The 24,612-nt window shown below is 44.1% G+C and overlaps 1 protein-coding gene across 9 annotated transcripts in view; it reads right to left on the bottom strand.

Moving 5' to 3' along the window:
* Positions 1-24,612, bottom strand: part of LOC119033515 (collagen alpha-1(XIX) chain) — a 119,161-nt gene that overhangs the window by 69,867 nt on the left and 24,682 nt on the right. For 7 of the 9 annotated variants that reach the window (XM_037123726.1, XM_037123727.1, XM_037123719.1 and 4 more), the window contains 4 exons: positions 21,651-21,695; positions 17,870-17,914; positions 3,207-3,260; positions 1,333-1,368 (listed from right to left, as the gene is read on the bottom strand). In XM_037123726.1, the coding sequence (XP_036979621.1) occupies positions 1,333-1,368; positions 3,207-3,260; positions 17,870-17,914; positions 21,651-21,695 (180 nt within the window). The remainder of the gene's footprint in view (positions 1-1,332; positions 1,369-3,206; positions 3,261-17,869; positions 17,915-21,650; positions 21,696-24,612) is intronic. The other 2 variants (XM_037123721.1, XM_037123722.1) reach the window with 1 other exon arrangement.

The raw sequence follows: 24,612 nt of genomic DNA, 5'->3' as shown, positions 1-24,612 counted from the left end.
AAATGTCTTACACATCCGTCAGAGGCCTCATGCAAAGAATAAACAACACAAAACCATTAACAAGCAGGCTGACAACCCTCAGATATTTGCAGCTGTATCTATAAAAGAGTGACATCTCTGACCTGTGACACTCTAAATAAAACATGCCTTAGTGTCCCTGCTAATAAATCAATTATTCATGTACAACCATACATCTTTTGTCAGCTTCTGAGCACAGAGTTTTGACCTTGAGTAACAAGCAATGCAATGCAAATCCAAGAGCAGCAGGTCCACACTGCTTTAATAGTTTCCTCCCAACTTTTTCCGCTCACACGCACCAACCAATTTACTGGCATGTTTTGAGAAAGTTTGCTAAAACTATTGTTCCCTGGTCAGGGAGAGATTGTTATTTCACTTGTCCTTACAAAATGTAACATTAGCATTACAGAATAGTAATGGTTGGCCGCATGTTGTGTGGGTATCATGGGCACTTTGGTGACATAAAAAGGGACGAGCCAGAAGCAACGGGGGCACATTTTTTGTATCACTCCAGAGCTGATTAAATCTGGCAGGCTGATACTCTCATGATGTGTTCATAATTAGCCATCCGCCCGCAGTATACCTTTAATCTCCAGTAGCCGTCAGCTCCCGGCCTACAATGCAGTGAGAGTATGTGTGTTTGCATCTAAAAATTGAATGTGTTGATATGCATGCATGTGCGAGTACATGCATCTGCAGTCTGCTGACATATGTACCTTCAAATTGTGTGCGCACTGGAACAATTGTGGGTTATGTTCGCTGTCCTCTGTATTTCACAGGAAGCAACACCAGCGCAGCCAGTCCAATTATACGATCGAAAAACCTAAAGCATTGTGTAGCTCTTCCAGGGTGTAAATACAAGGAGGTCTGCTGGGACATCCACCAACCCAATAAGTGCATGTCTCGTCCATGTAGGATACAGCCGGCGACTACTTGTCAACCTCCACCCCCACCACGAGGCTCTGAGCGCCATTCTTCTCTGCCTGGCTGCCCATCCCTATCCTTTCTGGGCAAAGTGAGGATACCCACTGAGCCCTGTCTATCTGCTCCTTGTTTGACCCATTCCCAGGCGATGGTAATGTGACACAGAGGCTGCTCACCTGAGTGCCTCACTTTCCATCTCTGTGGGCCACGTTTTAACACTGTGTGTGTGCAGCGCCTGGCGGGCCAAAAAGGCTGTGATATTTACAAAAGCCAAGTCCAGCCATTTCAGGTCACACCTGTGTGGGTACATTTCAACACTCCAAGCGCTTCTGAATGTCCTCACATATACAGATAGCATAATTAGATGTAAATCAAATAGTGTGAACTTACAGGCAGCCCCGGAGCTCCAGGCACACCCACATCCCCCTATGAAAGAAGATTATAATTAGCAGAAGCTCCCAAAACCTTAGTCGATAACATCTTGGCTAAGGCTAAATCAATACAATATATTCTTGACTTTTAAACATTTAGCCCTAAAGGCCAGCCATTGTGTTTGACATAAAAAACTGAAGGTCAGGTAATATAAGATTTACTATGCATAGCAGCAATATTCCGACATATGCACTATAGAAGGCCATTAACCGGTATTTACAATATGTCTTGAAATGAAGCCTGACTGATGACTTTAATGCGGTCCGACAACTGGCAGGTGGGCCGGTGCTATTAAATGTGACAGGCCTTAAAATAAACACAGCCGTACTATATCATGTAAAAGCTCTGCAGTATTAACAATGGACAGGTATGATAACATTGTTTGGTGACTGTGACATACAGGCAGCCGGCAAAAGTCATATAAGGGAAGAGGCTGATGTCTTTTGACGCCAGCTTAGCCAAGTGTAAGCAATGATCTCACATGCTTTTTTACTGCCGCTCTTGTTTTTGGTCTTTTCAGATAAAACTCATGCATCAATGTCTAATATTTTTGCAGTTTTCACCACGAACCCAACAGTACTTCATAAAGCACTGAGTTGAGAATCAGTGGACTTTACAATGGGCAGTACCCTTATATCAGATGTGGATGAAAGGAGAAAAAAAGAGACGGGAGGGGGATATGCGTAGTTCATATCCATTTTGTTGTCTAAATGAATGTCACAGCTAAAATATGCCTGCTATGGGATATTCAGTGGGACTCATTACTTTATTCTTCCAAATCTGCCTCCCTCTGTCAGTTTCAATACAAACAAACCTTCTCTCCACCCCCACCCCCACCCTCCCATCCGGAAAATAGGATGAAATACCCTGTGATTCTCTGTTGTCTTCACAGAAACACACAGACCTCATTATAACTTCAAGGCTGGCAGACAGAGCGTTGCACCTACAATTATGTGGTGAGTTCTTCCAAAAGACAACAACAACAACGAAGAAGGCCCCAGCACGGGAGGGAAAATAAATAATAAAAAAAGAGTGTGAGATATAGCAACTAATTACGGGGGGGGAGGAAATGTTTCATTGCATACATGGAAAATAATCCCACTGTGGGGTGAATGGGAGAGAAAAAAAAACTTCAAAAAAGACCAATATTTTCTGCTCTGCAACAAGAGTTAATTTAATTCATGTCAATGAATAGACTTTAAAGGGGGCTGTGGATAAGAACAAGGTTTTACATCAAGCTCCTCTGCAGCACTTCGATCTTGTCTTAAATCCCAAGCTTATGAAACCAGTCATCTTGCTGCATAGGACACATAACTGTTTTGTTTGTTACAGTTAAGACCAAAAGTCAAATATAGTCTAAAGCAAGAGTGCCTGCAGGGTCCCCAAACAAGATGGCAACAGAATGCAATCCACTTTTTTTGCTGCAGGCTTTAGTTTAAAAAAAAAAAAGAACTGTTTAGAGAGGGCAAGATAAAGGGATTTTGTCGGGTATGTCTATTACAAACAGCTCTCCTATGAATATACAAATACTCTACGAAGACAGTGAGTGGGACATTTTCTCTAAGCTAGGATAAAAACTACTCTATATGACCATCAGTACGGTCTTGCTAAGTTATGACGGCAATAACAGTATTCTTTGGCTGGCCATGTTTAGACCAGCAATCATAGAAACACTTCAAACAGATGAGCAAACCCGTTATAGAGACTGGGATTACAGCTCATGAGGGTCAAGCAGAAATAGAAGTATCTATTCTCATTAAAAAAGAGAGAAGAAACCAAAACAATTACAGTGTCAGTTTGTCTGGGCCAGCATGAATGGCAGACTCACTCACTTTGTTTCCTTTAGGACCAACTGGACCGACTGGCCCTTGGTCACCTTTCAGACCCTGGGAACAAAAATATACAATACATTTGAGTATATTTCTTTTCATTGAGGAATGACGGATTCAAATGTTAAATGAATTAACCAGCATGTGTTACTGTATGTCAGTGTGTTGACACTCAGTAGACAAGTATCTCATGCAGGTGTGAGATTCTCATGCCTGTCACAACCAGTCGATGAGAAAGGAGCAGATAATGTCAATCATTAGACGCTGCATGCGCCGCAGTGCTGAGAGATTAACAATCAGCTGGTTACACAGTCTCTACCCCCAGCCTCTCCTCTGTTTTCCCTCACTGCACTTGCGTCTCAGCAAGGACTGTGATTGTCATTGCTTTAACACCTTGAAGCAAATGACCTGGGGATGGAATTGAACTACTCAAGCTAGGGGCAAAGTCAAGCCTGTCAGCGGTGAAAGAAGAAGGACAGCTGAGATGAGGAGTGATAGCTGATGAATGAGGCTTGACACATATTGACAGACTAAATTTGCAGCAAGCCTTGTTAGGTGTGACACATTTGGGCCAGTAGCAGCATCTCTTTGAAATAGGTTAGAGGGGGGGAACAGGAAAGATGGGTAGCGTGAGCGGTCTGTAAAATGACTCAGAAACACAATAATTTGTCATGGTTAAATTTAGAGTTAGAAAGGCTATTAATAGTGAATTATATATCTGCAGAAGATGATTACCTACCTTTATCACATTAAGTCTGGCTCCACCAGAGACGTGACTAATTCATCGCATATTCCCTGTAAGCCTCGTGTTAAACACCACCATTCAGAAAACAGAAGCCACAGTAATACTGGTGTAAAATAATTACCCCTATGGTGACACCGGATAATACAGCTCGCCTATAAGTTGCACTCAGACTGACATGATTGTGACATGATTTTATCAGATTGTTTCACTTTATGTGGGCCCCTCAGCCCACGCACACCGTCAATAATAGGGCAGCTGTCTCATATCTGAACACGAGAGCCCAATTCTTTATTTAAATCGACAGCCTAACCACTTTACTGGGGCAATCTGACACAAGGGGATCTAGAAGCAGTTATTACCAGCGCTGCGGCAGAAATGAAGTAGCACCAGAGTGCAAGGCTCATGTGATAACAAGGACGTAAACAACTTCAGCTTCTGCCGATTGCGGAAGAGTATTTGATTAATCTTGTGAGGTTTTATCCACCTTTTTTTTTTTTTTTTTTTTTTTTGAAATAAGGACATTTTGTCTGGTTGTTACGATGAGAAGGGTCCTATTATATAAACATGTTTTCTTACTGTGATCCTTATGTTAATATGTGCTTTTTCAGAACACAAAGCTCATGTTTGCTTCCATTCACAGCTTTGTGGTCGTGATTTAAGAACAAATTTAAGCAATTATTTTCTTAAACCACACTACTACTTATCGCTCACTTCAGCCATATAGAATAGGTCTAGGAATCATGCACTCAGTGATGGCTGATACACTGGTCAACACATGTGTCTGAGAACATTTTTCCAAAAGTCTCAGTTTCTGCCCATCCAAATGTAGACACTGACAACGGATTCTGAACATCTACCCCTTGGAAGATGTTTTCCAAAAAGTCAATTTTCAGTGACCTGACACAGCGTGTACATGTGTACAAGAGGCCAGAACGCATGAAGAAAAACTTTCATTTCAGAAACATCGTGTACTTTTGGAGAGGTCCTGAGTTTGACTGCATATTTGCAAATACGAGAAATAGAAATTAGGCTGTCCAGAACAGCATGAAATCTAAATAATTCTAGTCATTAATTTTCTATATTTGATATAGTATCTGTTCAAAAACTCAAGACATGTCTTGTTGGTGCCATGATACAAGCCTGTAACCAAGAGCACAAGTAATTGGGTTTAAGGATCAATTGTTGTGTCATCTGCCCAGTTCAGGTTCAGGGCTGAGCAGGACAATTTTTGTCAATCCAACACTTAGACTCTCACGCAAGATTTCCAAATATCAACATGTACCCCTGTTAAATGTCATGAAACTCTTGAGCCCTTCCTGTGATGTTCTGTTAATTCCTGATGCCTGATTATTCACGTTGCAACACAAAGTCATCTGAATTCTAGACCATAAGCGAGCATCTGCCTTCGCCAGTTACAGGAATACTATCTAAACTCAGTATATGTTGTATATTGGCATGGGTCATGACTAAGTCTCATATCTCTTTTCGGTGTTGTCTGAATGCATATGCTTGTAATTTACCTGACATGGACCAGAAAAACACATGAAATTAAAACAACGACATTGTACATCCTAGACAACATGTTCTGCCTAAGTCTCTCATATCTACATAAAAATGGCTAAATAATATTGTTACTATGTAGGATTTTGTTATGAATCATCAATATTTATGGTAATGTTTTATATCACTGTTACAAAATTACCCTCCCCAGCTTCCTCCACTGCAGGCTGCAGACAAACAAGACAATATGTTTACAGAAGGGTTGACAGGGAGCAGCCATAATTCAAACTGAATAATGCAACTGGAACTCTGCAAGGTGGTGAGTTATTTCTTTCCCGTGGCACGTGTCCTTATCAGAAACCAAATTCAGGTCAGTCAGAAGCTCGGTCAATCAAAAAGTCACTATATCCCCATATATTGAGTTGCACAGCCTGTCTTACAGCGAGCTTTGCAGATCATCTGTGTGCCACAAGAAATGTTCCCAGCTGGTAAATATTTTAATTACAGTCAACAAAGCGAGTTTTTCCATAAAAGATTCAGAATGTATCAAGTTTGCCAAATGCTAACCGTGCACTCTCTCGGTTCCTGCTCAGTGATGCTCACTTTCCCATGAGTCCTTGTGGTTGTTAATTTAGTATGACATAAGGTATTTTGGCAGAAAAAGGACTTTTGATAAAAAACTTAATTGTGGGATTATTCAGATGATTCCCGGAACGCAGCGTTGTCAGTTACATGATCTGTGGAACTGCACAGCATCTGGACTTGTCTGTAGCAACGTACATAACAGCAACGAGGGCAGTTAGACTCAGCTCTAACTTTTTTTGGCAGAGTCTTTTGGCATTCTTGCAAACTTTGCATTAAATCTTCCTCAGGCACACACAAAATGAACACAATTAACCACTTTTCTCTAATTGTATAATTTGCCAAAGTCGTTTCAGAGTCGGTGTTTTTATTATTTTCACTACAGTTTTTAGTATTCGGTATTAAGGCATGAACAATTTCTTGTTATAATAAAGACTACATATCATAGTTTAATTTTGAAATCTAAATTATCTTTTAGTTTTTAAATCATTGTTGCAAAAGAAAGAAAGAAAGAAAGAAAGAAAGAAAGAAAGAAAGAAAGAAAGAAAGAAAGAAGGAAAGCTTTTTCAGGTGATTCTCCTCAGGTCAAGACTCTGCTGTCCACTTCCATCTGAAGGAGAAAAATCATTCCTTTGAGGACAGCGGTGTAATCATCTTGGCCACAGAAGACAGATTGTTTGAAAGAGGAGTAAAAGGATCCATCTTTGTCAAACTGGAACGACCGGTTTTGAACAGAGGAGGTGGCCTATGACACTACCTGTCACCCTTGTACAATGCAGGACTGTGTTCTCTCCCCATACAGCTTAACAACTATTCATACCTGGGTTCACCTAGCCCTAGTTACCCACGTGAGGGCTGGCTGGTCAACAACCCAGAAGTGGCCCTAACGACTTTGAAACTCAGAGCTCACATGTGTCCTTAACGACTCTGTAAGGACACTCCCACACAGAGTTCGAAGCCTGCAGCGCCCCTCCAGTCAGTTAGAACTGAGGGAGCCTCTTGGATGAGAGGTGAAACATCTTCATGAAACTGAAACAAGTACAGTTATCTACGACAGAGCTGTGTGACTGAGAACCTTCATCAACAATAATCCTCAGTAATAATTAATTTTGTTCTCACTAGGTTTCAACATAATAACTGACCCCCTCCAATGGAACAGTAGTTACAGACAATAAAAAAGAACTGCATCTAACATAAATGAATACATGACAAGTTTAGTCCAAAAGCACTGAAAAGTCAGCCAACTGTAAACTGATTTTTTTTTTTTTTTTTTTTTTTTTTTTTTACTGTCACTGCTGGAAATTGTGCCAGAACTCTATCTGCTTCTCTTTATTCTTCAAAACCTCCAGCTATGGGGGCTTTTAAAAGTCTTTCTAATGGACCTCAAGTGAAATTTGTTGGAAAATTATTGGTAAAAGCATGTTATCAGTTAAATAGCAAAACTAAATGTCTACATTAGCTGGAGTAGAAAGGGGAAAGATATAATGTAATTATATTTGAGTTATGTCAAATATTTGAACGTTTTGTTTTTTTTTTGCTTACCTATATAAGACTGCATATACTGACTAGCTGTTTTAAAGCCAGAACCAATTTAACCACACATGCAATAGTTACCAAGGAATATCATCATTTACATTTTGTACAGTGATGATTTAATTATCAAAATCTAGACAATGCAATGTAATTGTCAAATACACCAAGGAAGAAAATAATAAGCATTATCTCTAAACTATGCTGCTTTAAATAGTCTCAACTGACCACCACTAAATTAATCAATTATGATGTATGTTGATGATTGTCAAGTGGGTCCTATCTCTAATGTAGGAAACATCTAATGACCCCTTCAGGGACCCCTTTTTCTTCTTTTTCTTTGTTTTATCATCCTACCTTCCACACCACAGCCTAGTTAAGATGCTACCTTTCAGTCTCATGGACTCAGCCGTGAGCCCCCAGGCCCAATTCAGGTGCACAGTGACATGGAAGGAGATCATGCAGGATATACTGTCAGCTTTTTTTGCAAGCCATGGGCTTTGTTGCATTTACAGGCAAGGACAAAGGAGGGAGACGGGGCAGGGAATAGGCTGGTGCCGGCTGTGTAGCAGTCGTTCCTGCAGCACGAGGTCAGAACACTGTGGGGAGCTGTGTACACTTGCCTGCTAATTACACACACCACTGTGTCCCGTCACTCCTGTAGCGGTGGGGCCACAAGACAATCTGGCAACTCCCCAGCACAAGACAACTATAGCGAGCAAAATAAACAGAGCCAGAGAAGCGGGGATGTACAAATGCTGCCTAATTACGTTTACTTATACCTTTCACTAACCGTAGCAGCTGCAGGTCACTGCCCTTGTCTGACAAGAGGTAGAATAATTGCAAGTTTTAGTTACTGAGCACAATTTAATCATTGCAAACTGGGTTTGGCCTATTGGGGAGAGGCTAAATTAAAATTGCAGATGTATTAGGTAATCAGGTGTGGTATTAAGTTATTCCAGTGGGGAAATGTTGTAATACTGAATGACAGGCCTTTAGAGCTACGTGGAACAGGATCTCTAAGTAACATAGATATCTTGAGTGCCGGCCTACAAATGCCAGGGAGGTTACAGCAGGAAATGCCTTTTGTGACTTTCCATTTGCTCAGCGGTACACCACATACAGTGTGGTATACCACTAATCACACTGACATTGGGTGCTGGAATAGGTATCTTATTCGCATGTCGACTACACTTTATGAATTAATACAAATGACTAAGGCAACCTAAACAAAGGGCTGTTGTCTGAGGGTGTCAGAGTACAGTATGCTGTCAAAGATCCTCTAGTGCACAGGATATCATGTTCTATCAGTGGTGCTTGACTCCTTTTCCTATGACACTTCACTCTTCAAGTGAACATCATGTATCCACAAATGTAACTTGGATTACCCACACGATAACACGTTGTGCACTCCTCCTGTCCCATAGGACGTGTATCTGCAAAACGATACTAGATCACATGCTCATACGCAGAATTCGGTCTTCTCCGGTGTCTACTCGAGCCTTAAATAACACACTAGCTTTAAAAATGGAATATGAGCTAATTGCAGTAAAGGGACAGATTGGGTAATAGAGTCTGGTAGTCACAGTAAATAGGTTGACTGAAATCATCAAGCCAAATTATTTGCGCAATGCGGGTGTTTATAATTTGTCAATTTGTTGATCAAAGAAAGCTACCTGCATCTTCTCTGCTGTTTTTACTATCTTTACCTTTTCTCTCAGTATTGAAGCGTCTGAGACGAAATCAGACTGAACCAAATAAGTCAACCACTGCAGATACAGAAGTGACTGTACCACTGTACTACTACCACTTGAATATTTCAAGCACAGAAGCTTCCACATGGCATATGGACAGCCAAATCTATACTTAAATGCTGTGTTTTGTTTTTTTCTAAAGGAGATTGTGTTGATTAAGACCTCTTATTGGAGCCCCGTAATTAGCCAATAGTGCAAACTATCCAATAGCCGAAAGGTCTGTGGGATATCCTCATTACAGTTCTACAGATCATCTGCAGTCTAGTGTGATTAACTGGTTAAGAATGGGCAGTCTTATTTAGCTGATTAGGCTCAACTTCCTCCACTCACTAACAGAGGCACTGGGGAGACCGGTTTTAACCCATTAATCCTGCACTGCTTGATGCTTGCCAATGACACATGGGGCTAGATGACCTCCTATCTTTTATCCCATGTGGTGCCTCCATATTAATCTAAATCAAATACAAGTGTTAGGTCAAGAAATCTAATAAATCACAGAAAACAGCACAACTGCGGAAAAAGACTCATAATGAACATCCCATCACTGCTTGATTTACGCCTTAATGTCACATGTAAGTAGAGCGTGTTAAATCTAGAATTTGTTTCCACAGAATTTCCAAAAGGGTGCATATAAGGAAACTGTAATGTACAAATTGTGACAAACTTGTGTTGGAGATTATTTTCTTTTAAAAACCCACACAGTGTAAAATTGGCAAATTCTGATTAATCTCTTAACTTGAACAGAACTACAATCAATAATTTAATGATAACAATGGATAACAATATAAAACTGTTGTGAATTATGAAATCTTGAGAATAGAATCAATATTTCCCACAGATAGACTTAGCTTGGGTGGGCCGCTCAGGAATATTCACAGCCACCCAAACATATCTGTTGACCTATTTTACCACTTTATTCTAATGCCATCCATGATTCCCGGCTGACTGGTAGACAACTAGTAGTGCCTGGCTATTGTGATGTCATTCTGTGCATGTTAGTTTTGATTCCTCCACACACCAGAGTTGTTCATGTCATATTATACGCTTCCAGTATAAAGACAGGTACACAATCTACTAGCAATATGGCAAAGCCCAGGGAATTCTAGATACACTAGGTGATTCTGATGTAACTAGAATGCCTGTTTTCATGTTAACCTAGGCTATACCTGTGCCACAGCTATGCTTTCATATCGACCATGGGTGTTCGCAAGGCTGGACAAACAAGGATGCTAGAGGCAGAGCCTCATAAATGCAGCTCCGATTTCTCAAATTTTCTATGTTTCAAATTGCTCAAGGAAGTGGGGCAGTGTATAATAAATCCCTAGGGCGTAGTGCATGCTGAGCATGACCGGAGGATGCCGAACTGCCCATTTGTGGTGCACAAAGATCAAAAACAAGTCAGGTCTCCTGTTACCCTGCTAAGCAAAGAGATTTGTGTTATAGACCCACCCTTGTACTGGACACATAGAGGTGTAATTGATATTGATCTTGCCATCTGACTGTGGGCTTAATGGCATCAAAGTGTGCCTCTCAAAATATTGGAAGGTCCCTTTAACAGCACATGGATGCATGAATATCTTTGATTGATGACAGGATATTGGTGAAAAATGGAATAGTAAGTTTCTCTATTTCTAATCGCTTACTTAATATGGACGTAGGAACGAGAATCTTATTTTTGCTGACAAAGTTTCTAACTAAGCAGCACTAACAATGACACACATAGAATAGGACGGCTTTTTGACCATGCGTCTTGGTCCAACGCTGCCAATTTAGAGACACTGCCTGGGGATGTTCTGTCACAGAAGTGACAAATCTAGAAACTTGTGGCAACTTCTGACTCGTGCTGCAGCCTGATGAGCCTCATTGTCAATCATAATCCCTCCCTTTCCACACAGACCCAGACTCAAAGTGCTGATATGCAAATGACATCAACTGGTGACTCCCAGAAAAGTTTTAAGCAGCTGCTTTTCTTGGAAAAGGGTTATCAACACAGTCTCATTCTCTACATAGTGAACAAGCTTCCAGCTGTTTGCAGTTTATGTAGCACTGATGTCCAGTCAACTGAAGCCCAGGGTGAACCAGTGAGCAAAGAAAGAAGGGCTGCTCAGAAGCTCTGTCACTCTTTCCTCTTGATTGCTGTAGCACCGCTACCAATCAATGACAAAAACGTACAAAGCCTGATCCTAGAATCATGAACACTTCCATTATAGCTCAGAAAATATTATGACTACAACTCTGTGATGTGGATGGAGTTAATTTCCAGTTAGGTGGTCTCTCTCTCTCCAAATTGCTATGTAAATAAACTTGATCGTGTCATTCATATGCAAATATCCACATGACGTCAACTGGCTTTTCAAGCTGCCAGTAGCTACTTACCTCAGAACAAAGCGAGCCACGCTGGTTGTGGGAAGACAAACTAATTCTTTAGTTTGCATATAACCTGCCAATGCTGTTTCTTAATCTGTCTTCAGCCGAAATTTGACTTTTGTACGATTGAATTTAAACAGCACAATAACATTTGTCCATGGTAACTGTCTCAGAATAATTCAGGGAAATACTAACCAGATATCATGGCAGAGACAAGGCAGCAGAATATATCGTGTCTGAACTGATCCTTCCTTATTCTCTTGAATGAAGAGTACAGTCACAGTGAGCTACCTTTCCTTCCTAGTTATTGCCAGCAGCTGCACCATTCTTATAAAATAAGAATTACTTTGTTGTAAGATATAAACCAAGATAGAAACTGTGACAAAATGTTTTTTTTTTAGCCACAGTTTGTGTCTCCTAAACAAAAGAAGGATTATTTGTATGTCACTGTATAGCTTTGTAGATGTTTTATGAAAAAAAGAATGTTATCAAAGCCGTTTGAAGGTATCTAGCAAATTATTTATTAACTCTACTGCGTCTTATCAATGAGACAATGCCCAACCGAGGACATCTCTACTTTTCAAGGTATCATAGTTTTTATTAACAGATTTTTCTATAAACGCTATGCACGCTTGTAAAAGCACTTTTAGTGCATTTTAAATTAACTACCTTCCCACTCACGCTAAATTGTTTTTTAATCCCTGTCATGTCTCCTGTTTGTTTTGTTCTTGTTTCTGGTTTTTGGTTCCTTGTATTTGATTTACATCCTTGTATCTTGTCTTGTGTTATGTTTTGCTTTCTCCATGTCTTGTGTCTCGTTTTGCCTTCTCCATGTCTGGTGTCTCTTGTTTTGATCTTCCATGCCCTCATGTGTCCTTTAAGTTCTCCCCTCTGGCTCCCTCTGTCTGTTGTCTTGTTCCCTCCTGGTCTGTTCCTCTGTGCTCCTCCCCCTCGTTATCTCACCTGGTTTCCTTCCTCCTCTCTCCTCACCTGTGCCTCGTCATGTCATTAGTGTGTGTATTTAGTCTCTGTGTTTCCTTCACTCCTCGCCCAGTCATTGTATTCTGTTTGTTGGATTCTGTCTTGTGGATTTTGTCTTGTGCTTTTTTGGATTCTGTCTTGTGTGTTTTGCTCCATGCTCCATGCTCCATGCTCCATGCTCCATGCTCCAGTCTTCAGTCCCGTTTTGGTATGTTTTGATTTTGAATTTGCCATGTTTAAGTTGAACTTTGAATCTTTGGTTTGTACTTTGTCTCGCTGTTTTCTTTTGCTACTTTGTCTGATGCTTGTTTGTTACTTGGTCTGATTTTTGTTTGCTACTTTGCCTTTGCTCTTTTTTGTCTGCCATTTGTTTTTGTATTCAGCTTTTTAATAAAGCTCGCCCTTTGTTTGTTCCCTTATCTTTGCCTCCTGAGTTCACTGCGTTGGGTCTACCATTCCCTTCCATAGTTTTCCCTTTTACCCCAACGTGACAGAATGACTGGGCCAGAAATGGACCCACCAGACAGTGTACTTATTTGTAGGCTAGGGAACAAGATGATGGAGATATTGAGCGGCAAGGCTAACACAGGGGAGAAGCTAAAGGCCATAGCAGACTATAACCATGAACTGGATATCAGGCCTTGGTTAAAAGAACTCCCTTGGGTCGCACAGGTTATAGTGGACCTAGATAACCTCAGAAAGGCCTTGGTGGCTACAGCCACTGCCAAGCTATCAGCCCATGCCACAGCTCCAGTCCAGGCCACAGCCACAGCCACAGCCAAGCTTCCAGCCCAGGCCTCAGCCACAGCCGAGCTTCCAGCCCAGGCCACAGCCGCAGCCACAGCCGAGCTTCCAGCCCAGGCCACAGCCGCAGCCACAGCCGAGCTTCCGGCCCAGGCCGCAGCCACAGCCGAGCTTCCGGCCCAGGCCGCAGCCACAGCCGAGCTTCCAGCCCAGGCCGCAGCCACAGCCGAGCTTCCTGCCCAGGCCGCAGCTTCAGCCACAGCCGAGCTCTCAGCCCAGGCCTCAGCCACAGCCGAGCTCTCAGCCCAGGCCTCAGCCACAGCCGAGCTCTCAGCCCAGGCCTCAGCCACAGCCGAGCTCCCAGCCCAGGCCGCTGCTTCAGCCACAGCCGAGCTCCCAGCACAGGCCGCCGCTTCAGCCACAGCCACAGCCGAGCTCCAAGCCCAGGCCACAGCCGCAGCCACAGTCGAGCTTCCAGCCCAGGCCACAGCTTCAGCCACAGCCGAGCTCTCAGCTTCAGCCACAGCCGAGCTCTCAGCCCAGGCCTCAGCCACAGCCGAGCTCCCAGTCCAGGCCTCAGTCTCAACCCCATCGACACCTGCCAGTGGCCCCCAGTCGGCGGTCCGGTCGACACCTGCCAGTGGCCCCCAGTCGGCGGTCCGGTCGACACCTGCCAGTGGCCCCCAGTCGGCGGTCCGGTCGACACCTGCCAGTGGCCCCCAGTCGGCGGTCCGGTCGACACCTGCCAGTGGTCCCCAGTCGGCAGTCCAGATGAGGCCTGTACCTGCACCTCGGTCGGAGGACCGGCCGAGGCCTGTACCTGCACCTCGGTCGGAGGACCGGCCGAGGCCCACGCCACGTCTTGTTCCTGCACCTCGGTCGGAGGACCGGCCGAGGCCCACGCCACGTCTTGTTCCTGCACCTCGGTCGGAGGACCGGCCGAGGCCCACGCCACGTCTTGTTCATGCACCTCGGTCGGAGGACCGGCCGAGGCCCACGCCACGTCTTGTTCATGCACCTCGGTCGGAGGACCGGCCGAGGCCCACGCCAGGTCCAGCGCCTGTTCCTGCACCTCGGTCGGAGGACCGGCCGAGGCCCACGCCAGGTCCAGCGCCTGTTCCTGCTCCTCGGTCGGAGGACCGGCCGAGGCCCACGCCAGGTCCAGCGCCTGTTCCTGCTCCTCGGTCGGAGGACCGGCCGAGGCCCACGCCAGGTCCAGAGCCTGTTCCTGCTCCTCGGTCGGAGGACCGGCCGAGGCCCACGCCAGGTCCAGAGCCTGTTCCTGCTCCTCGGTCGGAGGACCGGCCGAGGCCCACGCCAGGTCCACCGCCTGCTCCTGCTCCTCGGTCGGAGGACCGGCCGAGGCCCACGCCAGGTCCAGCGCCTGCTCCTGCTCCTCGGTCGGAGGACCGGCCGAGGCCCACGCCAGGTCCAGCGCCTGCTCCTGCTCCTCGGTCGGAGGACCGGCCGAGGCCCACGCCAGGTCCAGCGCCTGCTCCTGCTCCTCGGTCGGAGGACCGGCCGAGGCCCACGCCAGGTCCAGCGCCTGCTCCTGCTCCTCGGTCGGAGGACCGGCCGAGGCCCACGTCAGGTCCAGCGCCAGCTCCTGCACCTCGGTCGGAGGCCCGGCCGAGTCCCACGCCAGGTCCTGCGCCTGCTCCTGCACCTCGGTCGGAGGCCCGGCCGAGTCCCACGCCAGGTCCTGCGCCTGCTCCTGCACCTCGGTCGGAGGCCCGGCCGAGTCCCACGCCAAGCCCTGTGCCTGCACCTCGGTCGGAGGCCCGGCCGAGTCCCACGCCAAGCCCTGTGCCTGCTCCTCGGTCGGAGGCCCGGCCGAGCCCCACGCCAAGCCCTGTGCCTGCTCCTCGGTCGGAGGTCCGAACGAGTCTCACGCCAAATCCAGTGTCAGGTCCTCGGTCGGAGACCCAGCCGAGTCCAGTGCCTGCTCCTCGGTTAGGGGTCCGGCCAAGGTCGTTTGTTGCCAGAGACCCTTCATCGGTTCTCAGACCACCAGCTCCCGGCAAAACTCCGTCGGTGGTCCGGCCAAGAACCTTGAGGGTTTCCCAGCCAGTGGCCTGGTCGCCAGTGGGTCTCCGTCCACGCCTTCGCCTTCGCCTTCGTCGTCAGCCTCCAGGGGAACCCAGCCCGCACCTACGCCTTCGCCTTCGTCTAGGTCGCCAGCCTCCAGCGGGTTCCAGCCCGCATCTTCGCCTTCGTTACCAGCCTCCAGGGGGTTCCAGCCCGCACCTACGCCTTTACCTTCGTCTACGTCGCCAGCCTCCAGCGGGTTCCAGCCCGCACCTACGCCTTCGCCTTCGCCTTCGTCTACGTCGCCAGCCTCCAGCGGGTTCCAGCCCGCACCTTCGCCTTCGCCGTCGTCGCCGGATTCCAGTGAGTTCCAGGCCACTCCTATGTCTTCGTCGCCGCCCTCCGGCGAGTTCCAGGCCGCGCCTACGCCTTCGTCGCCGCCCTCCGGCGAGTTCCAGGCCGCGCCTACGCCTTCGTCGCCGCCCTCCGGCGAGTTCCAGGCCGCGCCTACGCCTTCGTCGCCGCCCTCCGGCGAGTTCCAGGCCGCGCCTACGCCTTCGTCGCCGCCCTCCGGCGAGTTCCAGGCCGCGCCTACGCCTTCGTCGTCGCCCTCCGGCGAGTTCAAGACCGCGCCTACGTCTTCGTCGTCGCCCTCCAGCAGGTTCAAGCCTGCGCCTTTGCCTTGGTCCCTGGACTCCAGTGGGCTCCAGTCCTCGCCTCCACCCTCATGTTTGTTTGGACCTTGGCCCTCCCCTTGACCCCCTCCACCCTCCCGGCTTTGACTCTGGCCCTCCTCCTGACCCCCTCCACCCTCCCGGCTTCATTTGGACTTTGAACCCTAGTATTGAGGGACATCTGGGAGCTGTCCCTTAAGGGGGGGGTTCTGTCATGTCTCCTGTTTGTTTTGTTCTTGTTTCTGGTTTTTGGTTCCTTGTATTTGATTTACATCCTTGTATCTTGTCTTGTGTTATGTTTTGCTTTCTCCATGTCTTGTGTCTCGTTTTGCCTTCTCCATGTCTGGTGTCTCTTGTTTTGATCTTCCATGCCCTCATGTGTCCTTTAAGTTCTCCCCTCTGGCTCCCTCTGTCTGTTGTCTTGTTCCCTCCTGGTCTGTTCCTCTGTGCTCCTCCCCCTCGTTATCTCACCTGGTTTCCTTCCTCCTCTCTCCTCACCTGTGCCTCGTCATGTCATTAGTGTGTGTATTTAGTCTCTGTGTTTCCTTCACTCCTCGCCCAGTCATTGTATTCTGTTTGTTGGATTCTGTCTTGTGGATTTTGTCTTGTGCTTTTTTGGATTCTGTCTTGTGTGTTTTGCTCCATGCTCCATGCTCCATGCTCCATGCTCCATGCTCCAGTCTTCAGTCCCGTTTTGGTATGTTTTGATTTTGAATTTGCCATGTTTAAGTTGAACTTTGAATCTTTGGTTTGTACTTTGTCTCGCTGTTTTCTTTTGCTACTTTGTCTGATGCTTGTTTGTTACTTGGTCTGATTTTTGTTTGCTACTTTGCCTTTGCTCTTTTTTGTCTGCCATTTGTTTTTGTATTCAGCTTTTTAATAAAGCTCGCCCTTTGTTTGTTCCCTTATCTTTGCCTCCTGAGTTCACTGCGTTGGGTCTACCATTCCCTTCCATAGTTTTCCCTTTTACCCCAACGTGACAATCCCAGGCACTTTTGTTATACTGAAGCTCGGCACTCTCTCAGCTTCACATACTTGTTTATCCCTGCTTTTCGTTTCCGATTTCTCTCCGAGTGACTGTTAGGGCAGAGTGCAGGTCCAGCAGGGAGGCTGATTTCTGTGGCAGCTGTTTTTCTACTCAAGGGGGTGATGGTGATGAAAAGAACTCTCTTTATTAAGCCACTTTAAACTGACCATCTGCACAGCTACCATCTCTTGAGATGTTGCCATTGTGGGCAAACAAATGCTGTATCAAATAAAAAAAGGCTTTGATTTGAGGAATGTGCACTACATTGGTCCAAAAACTACACTGAATAGTCCTAATGCAATTGGATTTTTTAAAGAAAAAAAAAGAAGAAAATCATCATTTACTTGTTGTTCTTGTTGTGGTTCACATTAATACATTAGTTTCATCACTGCAGCCAGATTTAAAAGCATGCAATAAAGTTTGACCTGAAACGGCATGGAAGGGGCTTCGAGTAATTTGAAAAATTAGTTTAGTCCATTAGTATGCCAAGCCGCCGGTAGCATACATATCAATTTATTTCACTGCAGAAGGACATTGAGGGCTTGAACACACTAAGATCTACTTCAGATATGACAGGCACCTGAAAACAGCCACACAGAAACTGTGCTTGGCTCCTACCCCCAGGGCATCACGCAGAAAATGAAAAGCCTATAAGAATTGATTCCCTGACGAAACTAGATCTGGCTGATGTGCTATGTATGGAATATATGTCGGCTGGAGATAGTGGTACTTACCTTCTCCCCATCGATTCCTTTTTGCCCTTCTGATCCAAGTTCCCCCTGCAATCACAAGATTGAAAGTTAAAAGGCAAAGAAAGGACCCCTGAAAAGTTCATACTTTAATCTTTTTTTTCTTTAACTCTCAGTAGGTCTGAACAATTTGGCACAATTCCTTGATGTCACATTCCTGTCAGCATTAAGGGAACCGACCGCTCTCTAAATTAAGGAGGGAACAGTTACTCAAAAATGAAAGATTCGCTGCTTATTCGATGATGAGGTATTAATCACAGAAGCTAAAGAATACATTCATCCACTAATACATCTACTAAATATCCACACAGCTCTTCTCATTCAAGTCAAGTCAGGGAAATGCTGTTCATTTAGAACAACATCACAAATTTACATATGATGTGACATGACAGATTACATATGACACAGATTACATATGACACAGATTACAACCCCATAAAAAAGACAGTGAAAAAATGGAAGTGTGACTGTATCGACAATCACGATGACATAACAAAAAAGCGTGTAAGTGGTGTCAAGAAAACCATTTTCATCATCCACATGCAAATTCAAGCATCAAGGGACAATCAATTCATCAATATCTTTTATTTAACCAGGATAATCAAATCGCAACATTGCACAGATGCATTGTGTGATGTTGGTGTGTTAGTTCTATCCTCATCACGTTATCATTGTCTATTATTTCTTAAGATACTGGGGTTCAGAGAAATGTGTTAACACCAGAGGTGCCAAGACTTGTTCTCCTACAGGGCAAAAATGGCTCCAACAAGCAACAAAATGTAACCTCCTGGAGAAAAATTGCTAATTCTTGAGTCTCATCCACAGCTCATCAAATACTGACGGTTAGGGTTGGCATGTGACCCTAGCTTGCTTTTTTACGTTTTCTTTAATGGTGTGCCATGGGCCAATCCAAACACCACTGTTAAAATGCAAAATGGTACTCAGATCCCAAATTCCCTTTATTGACTACTTCATGCCAAAGTGCCATATTTAAAAAGCATTTTTACCTCACAAAAAAATAAAACAACACAAACACAACTTTGTTTTTCCCTCGACAAACATCTGTCGGGCTAAACTGAACCTTATGGCTGGCCAACTTTAGCCCACAGGCCCCGCTTTGGGCAGCCCTGATCTACACACAGACAAATGCACAGATGCCTCATTGTGTCGCACATGCACTACCATGTGCCAAAGTGGCAGACCATAAAAAAGAAATCCTGTCTAAATACTGTACAACTATCTATCTAAACAAAACAGTGCTAAAGGGGGTGAGAGTATCTATATTTTTATGTCCTGTGCTCGTTTGTGCCATAAAGTTCAATCCCAAACTCTAAAATGTACTCACAGCTCCTCCCAATTGAGCTTAGCGAAGAACCACGCACTTGCACCCGAGCAACACCAACACAAAAACACACTTGGGAACCAGATACCAAATTCCTTGCAATACTGTTAGCTTAGCGACCTCACTGCATCGTTTCAGCTTCAGAGAAGTCTATAGCATGCGTAAGATTATATGTTGTCAGGGAATAAGCTGTTAGAGGCTTATTTCCACTAATATCTTCCTGATCGCCGATTCTTCTCAAGCTGCCCAGCCCCGACTTTCCACACACTCTGCCAGAAATGTGTGAGATGTCTGGGAACTTGTTGGCTCTCTTCTGAGAGTGTAACCTATACAGTTTCATGACCTCAGCTGGCCCATAAAACTCAAGCAAACTGCCATATTATAGTGTCCAAGGGCAACCATTTCATTATTCTTATGGTATCGACAGCTGCATGAAATGGTTGTTCTCATGATATGGCTTCCAAAGGAGCATTAAGATGTGTGTGTGTGTGAGATTTTGTTTTTGTTTTTGTTTTCCAGGGGCGCCATTTAAGACAGAAGTGCCTTGTGCCATCTGTGCAGAACACGTGTCCATACATCTATAAATGCAAAAACACCCATTCACTCATCAACAATATTGCGAAACGGCCTCTGATCTGCACTATAAGCATGTTCATGAAACTCTCTGACAGGGACTTGAGCTTAGGTATAAAGTACTACAAGCCAAGGTGCAGTAGTGTGCATTAGCATCAATATCAATACTTCTACTGGTGCTGCAACTAACATAGGCTTTTCTTGCGTACTGTTGTGTAACGAAACAGCTGTAGCTGGCTCCTGAACCCCATTCTCCATGTATCAAGGTCCATTGGCAAAACTGTCACCCCACAGTGAGCTTAACGTCTTCAGTGGATATAGGTCCAGGATTAAGTCATCTTCCACATCCAGGAGTGATTTGATCTACTGCTGATGCATAAACTGCTTCCACAACAATCTACAGTACAATTGATCACTTCAGTGCATTGTAATATCTAGTTGACTCGAATATTTTCTTCATTTCAACTCTCCCCTTCCAAAACATGAAAATGATACAGGACAATATCAGCTTAAGACAAGTAAAAACAACACCCATGCACTGGCAGCAAAGTAAGTGGTGGTTTCTGATGACTGGACACACCCTCCTTCACTGAATGAGTTTTACCGTATTTGATGGTCAGCAATCTTACTGATGGCAATTTAATAGAGAAAGAGAGCAAGCAACAGAATAGTGATGCCAGCTGAATGTAATTTTACTGGGGGGATTCAAATTCTGGCAATTTTCTCAGCTCTTCTGGACTGTAACAGCAACAGTAAATTACAAAACAAGAACAATCACGTCTCACAGCTTCAAGTATGCACTTTTCTCCCAATTTAAATGTCCGACTCCACAGCAAATTCTGCGACTGTTGACGCCCACTATCATCCTCGGGAGGGTTTAGTCAGTTAGATATTGATTCAAATATGCAAAAAGTTATACAAGCCCTTTGTCTTTCACCCAACAGCGTAGAGATTCACTGATATCCCCTTTACACCTACGTGGAACTGGCTGCATTCCGGTTTGCACACCTACATTTTAAGTGTTCTGAGCATTTCGACCCAAATTAAACTGATTCAGAACCTTGAAAAGTTGGTTTCCAGCTGGAACCAAAAAATATATTGACCTGAGGTGCCTTGCAAAGAAAACATGTCATAATCTATGGGTTTTTGTGCACTTTGCAAAGACACAGCCTTGATTAAAAAGCTCAAACATGCAGAAATGTGTAGGCTGGTTTTGCTAAATAGCACCTTGGTTCAAATCATCTTGAACAGGTACAAAAACTAGAGCTGATGTGTTGTGACACTTATGCTCACTTTGAGATCTCAGCCCCCTCTGTCCAGACAGAATGGACATCTAGTAGAAGTTGCTAGTGCAGCAACAAGGACACTGGCTTCCCACCCAGAAATACTGGCAACAGTTTCAAATGGGGCGGCTGGCCAAACCAGCAGCACCGCCGCCTGGAACTGAACTTGTGTGTCTCTAGCAGCACCATTCAGCCCGCGCCAAGCCGGCACCCACTTTCTGGTTTGATTTGATTTTGAGATTGCTTTGTTTTCTGTATTGCTGTGATGGGGTCAACACAAAGCAAGCCAGTGATTCAATCCAATGATGTTAGAAAATCATCTCAGAGAGGCAGTGACAGATTCCATAAATCACTGAACAAGAAATGCCACCTGCTATTCACTGGAGCTAAAAAAAAAAACATGCAGTAAAAAGCTAAAATCAATTCAAAAACTATAGTTCAATCTATTAATTAAAAGAAGCAGAGTTTGTGTAAATCACAGCTTAAAATGAAGCTCCAAGGTCAAAACAGCACAAGGGACTTTTGAGGAATTAACGGTTTGAAGTTGTTTCATCAGTGAGCGGCCTACCTTATGTCCTGGGTTCCCTTGAGAGCCGGCCTCCCCTCTGTCCCCCTGTGACGGGAACAACACACAGCACAGTTAGTGAAAGGTCTCTCGTTCACACATTAGTGAATAGCTTTATGAACGCTTGTCATTTTGTCGGCGATCTTGCTCCGACAGCTGTTACCCAAGTTCTTACTGACACAGTGGCCCAGCAGCTGCAGACTGGGATACTATTTCCCAACAACTGGAAAGCACAAATCTGAACCTTGTTAAGGTTCATTGTATCATTTTATAATTATTATAATATTTTCAAAAAAAAGAGGGCATGACAGGGAAGGGAGAGGCAGGGCGAGAATAGAAGTAAAGTTGGTCAGCCTCACTTTACAAGGCAGGATAAAACAAGGATGAGAGTGGAAAGATAAGGGAACAAATTCTCCATTATATTGTTTATAGAGAGACGATGGAGGTAGATAGGCACTCAACAAATTAAGCTAATACAGAACTCGCTGCAAGCTAAGAATCTAATTAAACATGATGCCCATTCACAGTCACATCCTCATTTCAAGCCCTGTGTGTCTGAACTCAATAAGCTTGTTTAGGACGAACGAGAAAATGTGGCTAAACCTAATAACTGAGAATGTCATCTCAGTCCCTTAGGTCCCATTATTGTACACAACATGCCAAGTCAACCTTTAATACATTGGAACCATTTGATTTGAAATAAGCCAATAAAAGACTTGCTGTTACAAATATCACATGGCCAATGTAATATTTTCCCTAGACTCAGAAATTAAACTTTTTTTTTCAGTTTGTGAAAAAGAAAAAAGAAGTTCACAGCTGCTTATATACATTATGAACAGATGAAACCCCATACAGCGCATATAGGAATGTACACATCCCACAGTGCTTTAAATTCAGCCTACATTTAATCAAATGAGCTATTCAACCACTGGCACAAACCCTTTCAGAAACCCCTATTATATTTTCACACTGATGAATATAATGGGAACAATGCAAGGTTTTGACAGCCAATCAAAATTCAGTGTCAGCACAACAATAAACCGCCTTGAATAAAACTCCTGGAATTATTCACTTTGGAGGTACAATGAGTGTAAATTGAATTAGAAGGCTCTAATTGAAAATACAAGCCATAGGGGCAAGGAGAGTCGTAAATGGTGCAAAACAAATTAAGGGTATTGTAACAGGAGAAGAAGTTTTAATTTCACCATTATGCCTGTGTTTTTTTTTCTTCCCCTTTTGCATGTACATGCAGGAGCTGTAAATCTAGTAATACCAGGGTTTATGTGCAGGGCCATAGAAAATGGATTTCCTTTCAAGTAAGCTGCATTCTTATAACCCAATCCTTATCTGTTTAATTTCCTGGGGGATTCTGGATTAATCATCACAGTTTAATCCCTTTGCAGTGCATTGGAATCCTCCATCAAACTCTGACTGTAATGCGGGATAGTACTTTCTGTTGGAGTAACACAGCCTAAGTAATCCACACACACTTTCCCAAGAAACCCTCAGTGTAGGTCACGATGATTGGCCTGCAGTCCTTATTATGGGTGTTTTAAATGCTCTAAATTGCCCAGATGTCTTTGATTAATCTCTACAGAGTAAAGCTACATTTCTTAATAGGCACTCTCTGACTACTTCTTAATCTTAGTAGATTGAGATTCTCATGTTAGTAATTGAAAGTCTCGTGAGCTTGCCTTATTAACAGTATTTGCTGCGACTTTGTTGCCCCCCCACCCCCAATGTATTATAATGTAAATCTAAAAGAGTGCAGCACCGTTTAACAGTCACATGAACTCCCTTGGAAATTTAGAGATCAATATGAATTAAATGTGTTTCAGCAGAAGTGCACTGCTACCATAATTCATCAGACAGATTAATGTGCAACAAGGTCAGAGTGAATGAGAGAAAAGCAATTACTACGCACGACAGTGTCATAGCGTGACAGATGCCTCAAAATAAACCACTTCTCTACTTTCTTTCTCTTACTGGTAGTGGCATGGGAACATCTGCAGATCCCACGAGACGTGAGAAACATTTTCGCTGAATGATCAGTGACATTTTGTCATCTTCGAGTACCTGCTGCTCTCACTCAGAATTATGATTCTGTTCCAGCTGCTTACTTTACTTAAACTCAGCTAACGTCACATCAATGGCACACTGTATATACTGCTCTGACATCATATTGTATGCAGCTCTGCCTGTACTATCAAATCCTATATAGCTTAAAGGTGCAATATGTAAGATATGGCCAAGGATTCTGGTGGATCTTTGACAGTGGAAAGGTAAACCATGAGAATTTGGGGGGTTTCTGATGAATTTTTAAGATGTGTATTGTATAATGAGGTAATTCATTGAAATGTGTCCAGTGGAATCAAGCAGTAAACTTACAAACACTTGCTAAACATACTAACCATGTCACTCGCAAACATCTCCTAGCTGAAACTGGGACTACTGCCTTGTAAGCTGCAAAAGACACATAGGACAGGCCTGGGCTAGCTGGCTAACTTTAGAGGACATACCTTTAACATAGATATAGATGTCTTTCCCATAATGTCAAAACTGTTAGCGCTTACCATTCTGTTGACCATTTAAGTTAATTACTGAATGTTTGAATTCTAAAGTATAAATATCAAACATTGCACCTTTAACCTCTGTCACTTTTAACCATGTCACCAACATAACTGATCTCTACTACTTCATTTAACTATTCAACATCAGTCTATCAAACATAGCAACTATAGTTACTGTGCAAATTAAATTATCTCAAAGCCCCATTGTCAGTGTATGAGGTGCTGCAGTGGCACTAAAGCTTCTATGCCTGTAAAGGTATTGATTTGACTCAGCATTTAAACAAATGTCTCAGTGCCCGAGATTTATTAAGTCAATATTTAACCTAAGATTACATGGTATTTTTACACACTGAGAAAGCCTCCACCTCTCATGCAGCAAAAACAATTCATTACAC

The sequence above is a fragment of the Acanthopagrus latus genome, chromosome 15, assembly GCF_904848185.1.
Source record: "Acanthopagrus latus isolate v.2019 chromosome 15, fAcaLat1.1, whole genome shotgun sequence".
Taxonomy (NCBI): domain Eukaryota; kingdom Metazoa; phylum Chordata; class Actinopteri; order Spariformes; family Sparidae; genus Acanthopagrus; species Acanthopagrus latus.
This window is presented reverse-complemented; position numbering and strand designations above follow the sequence as displayed.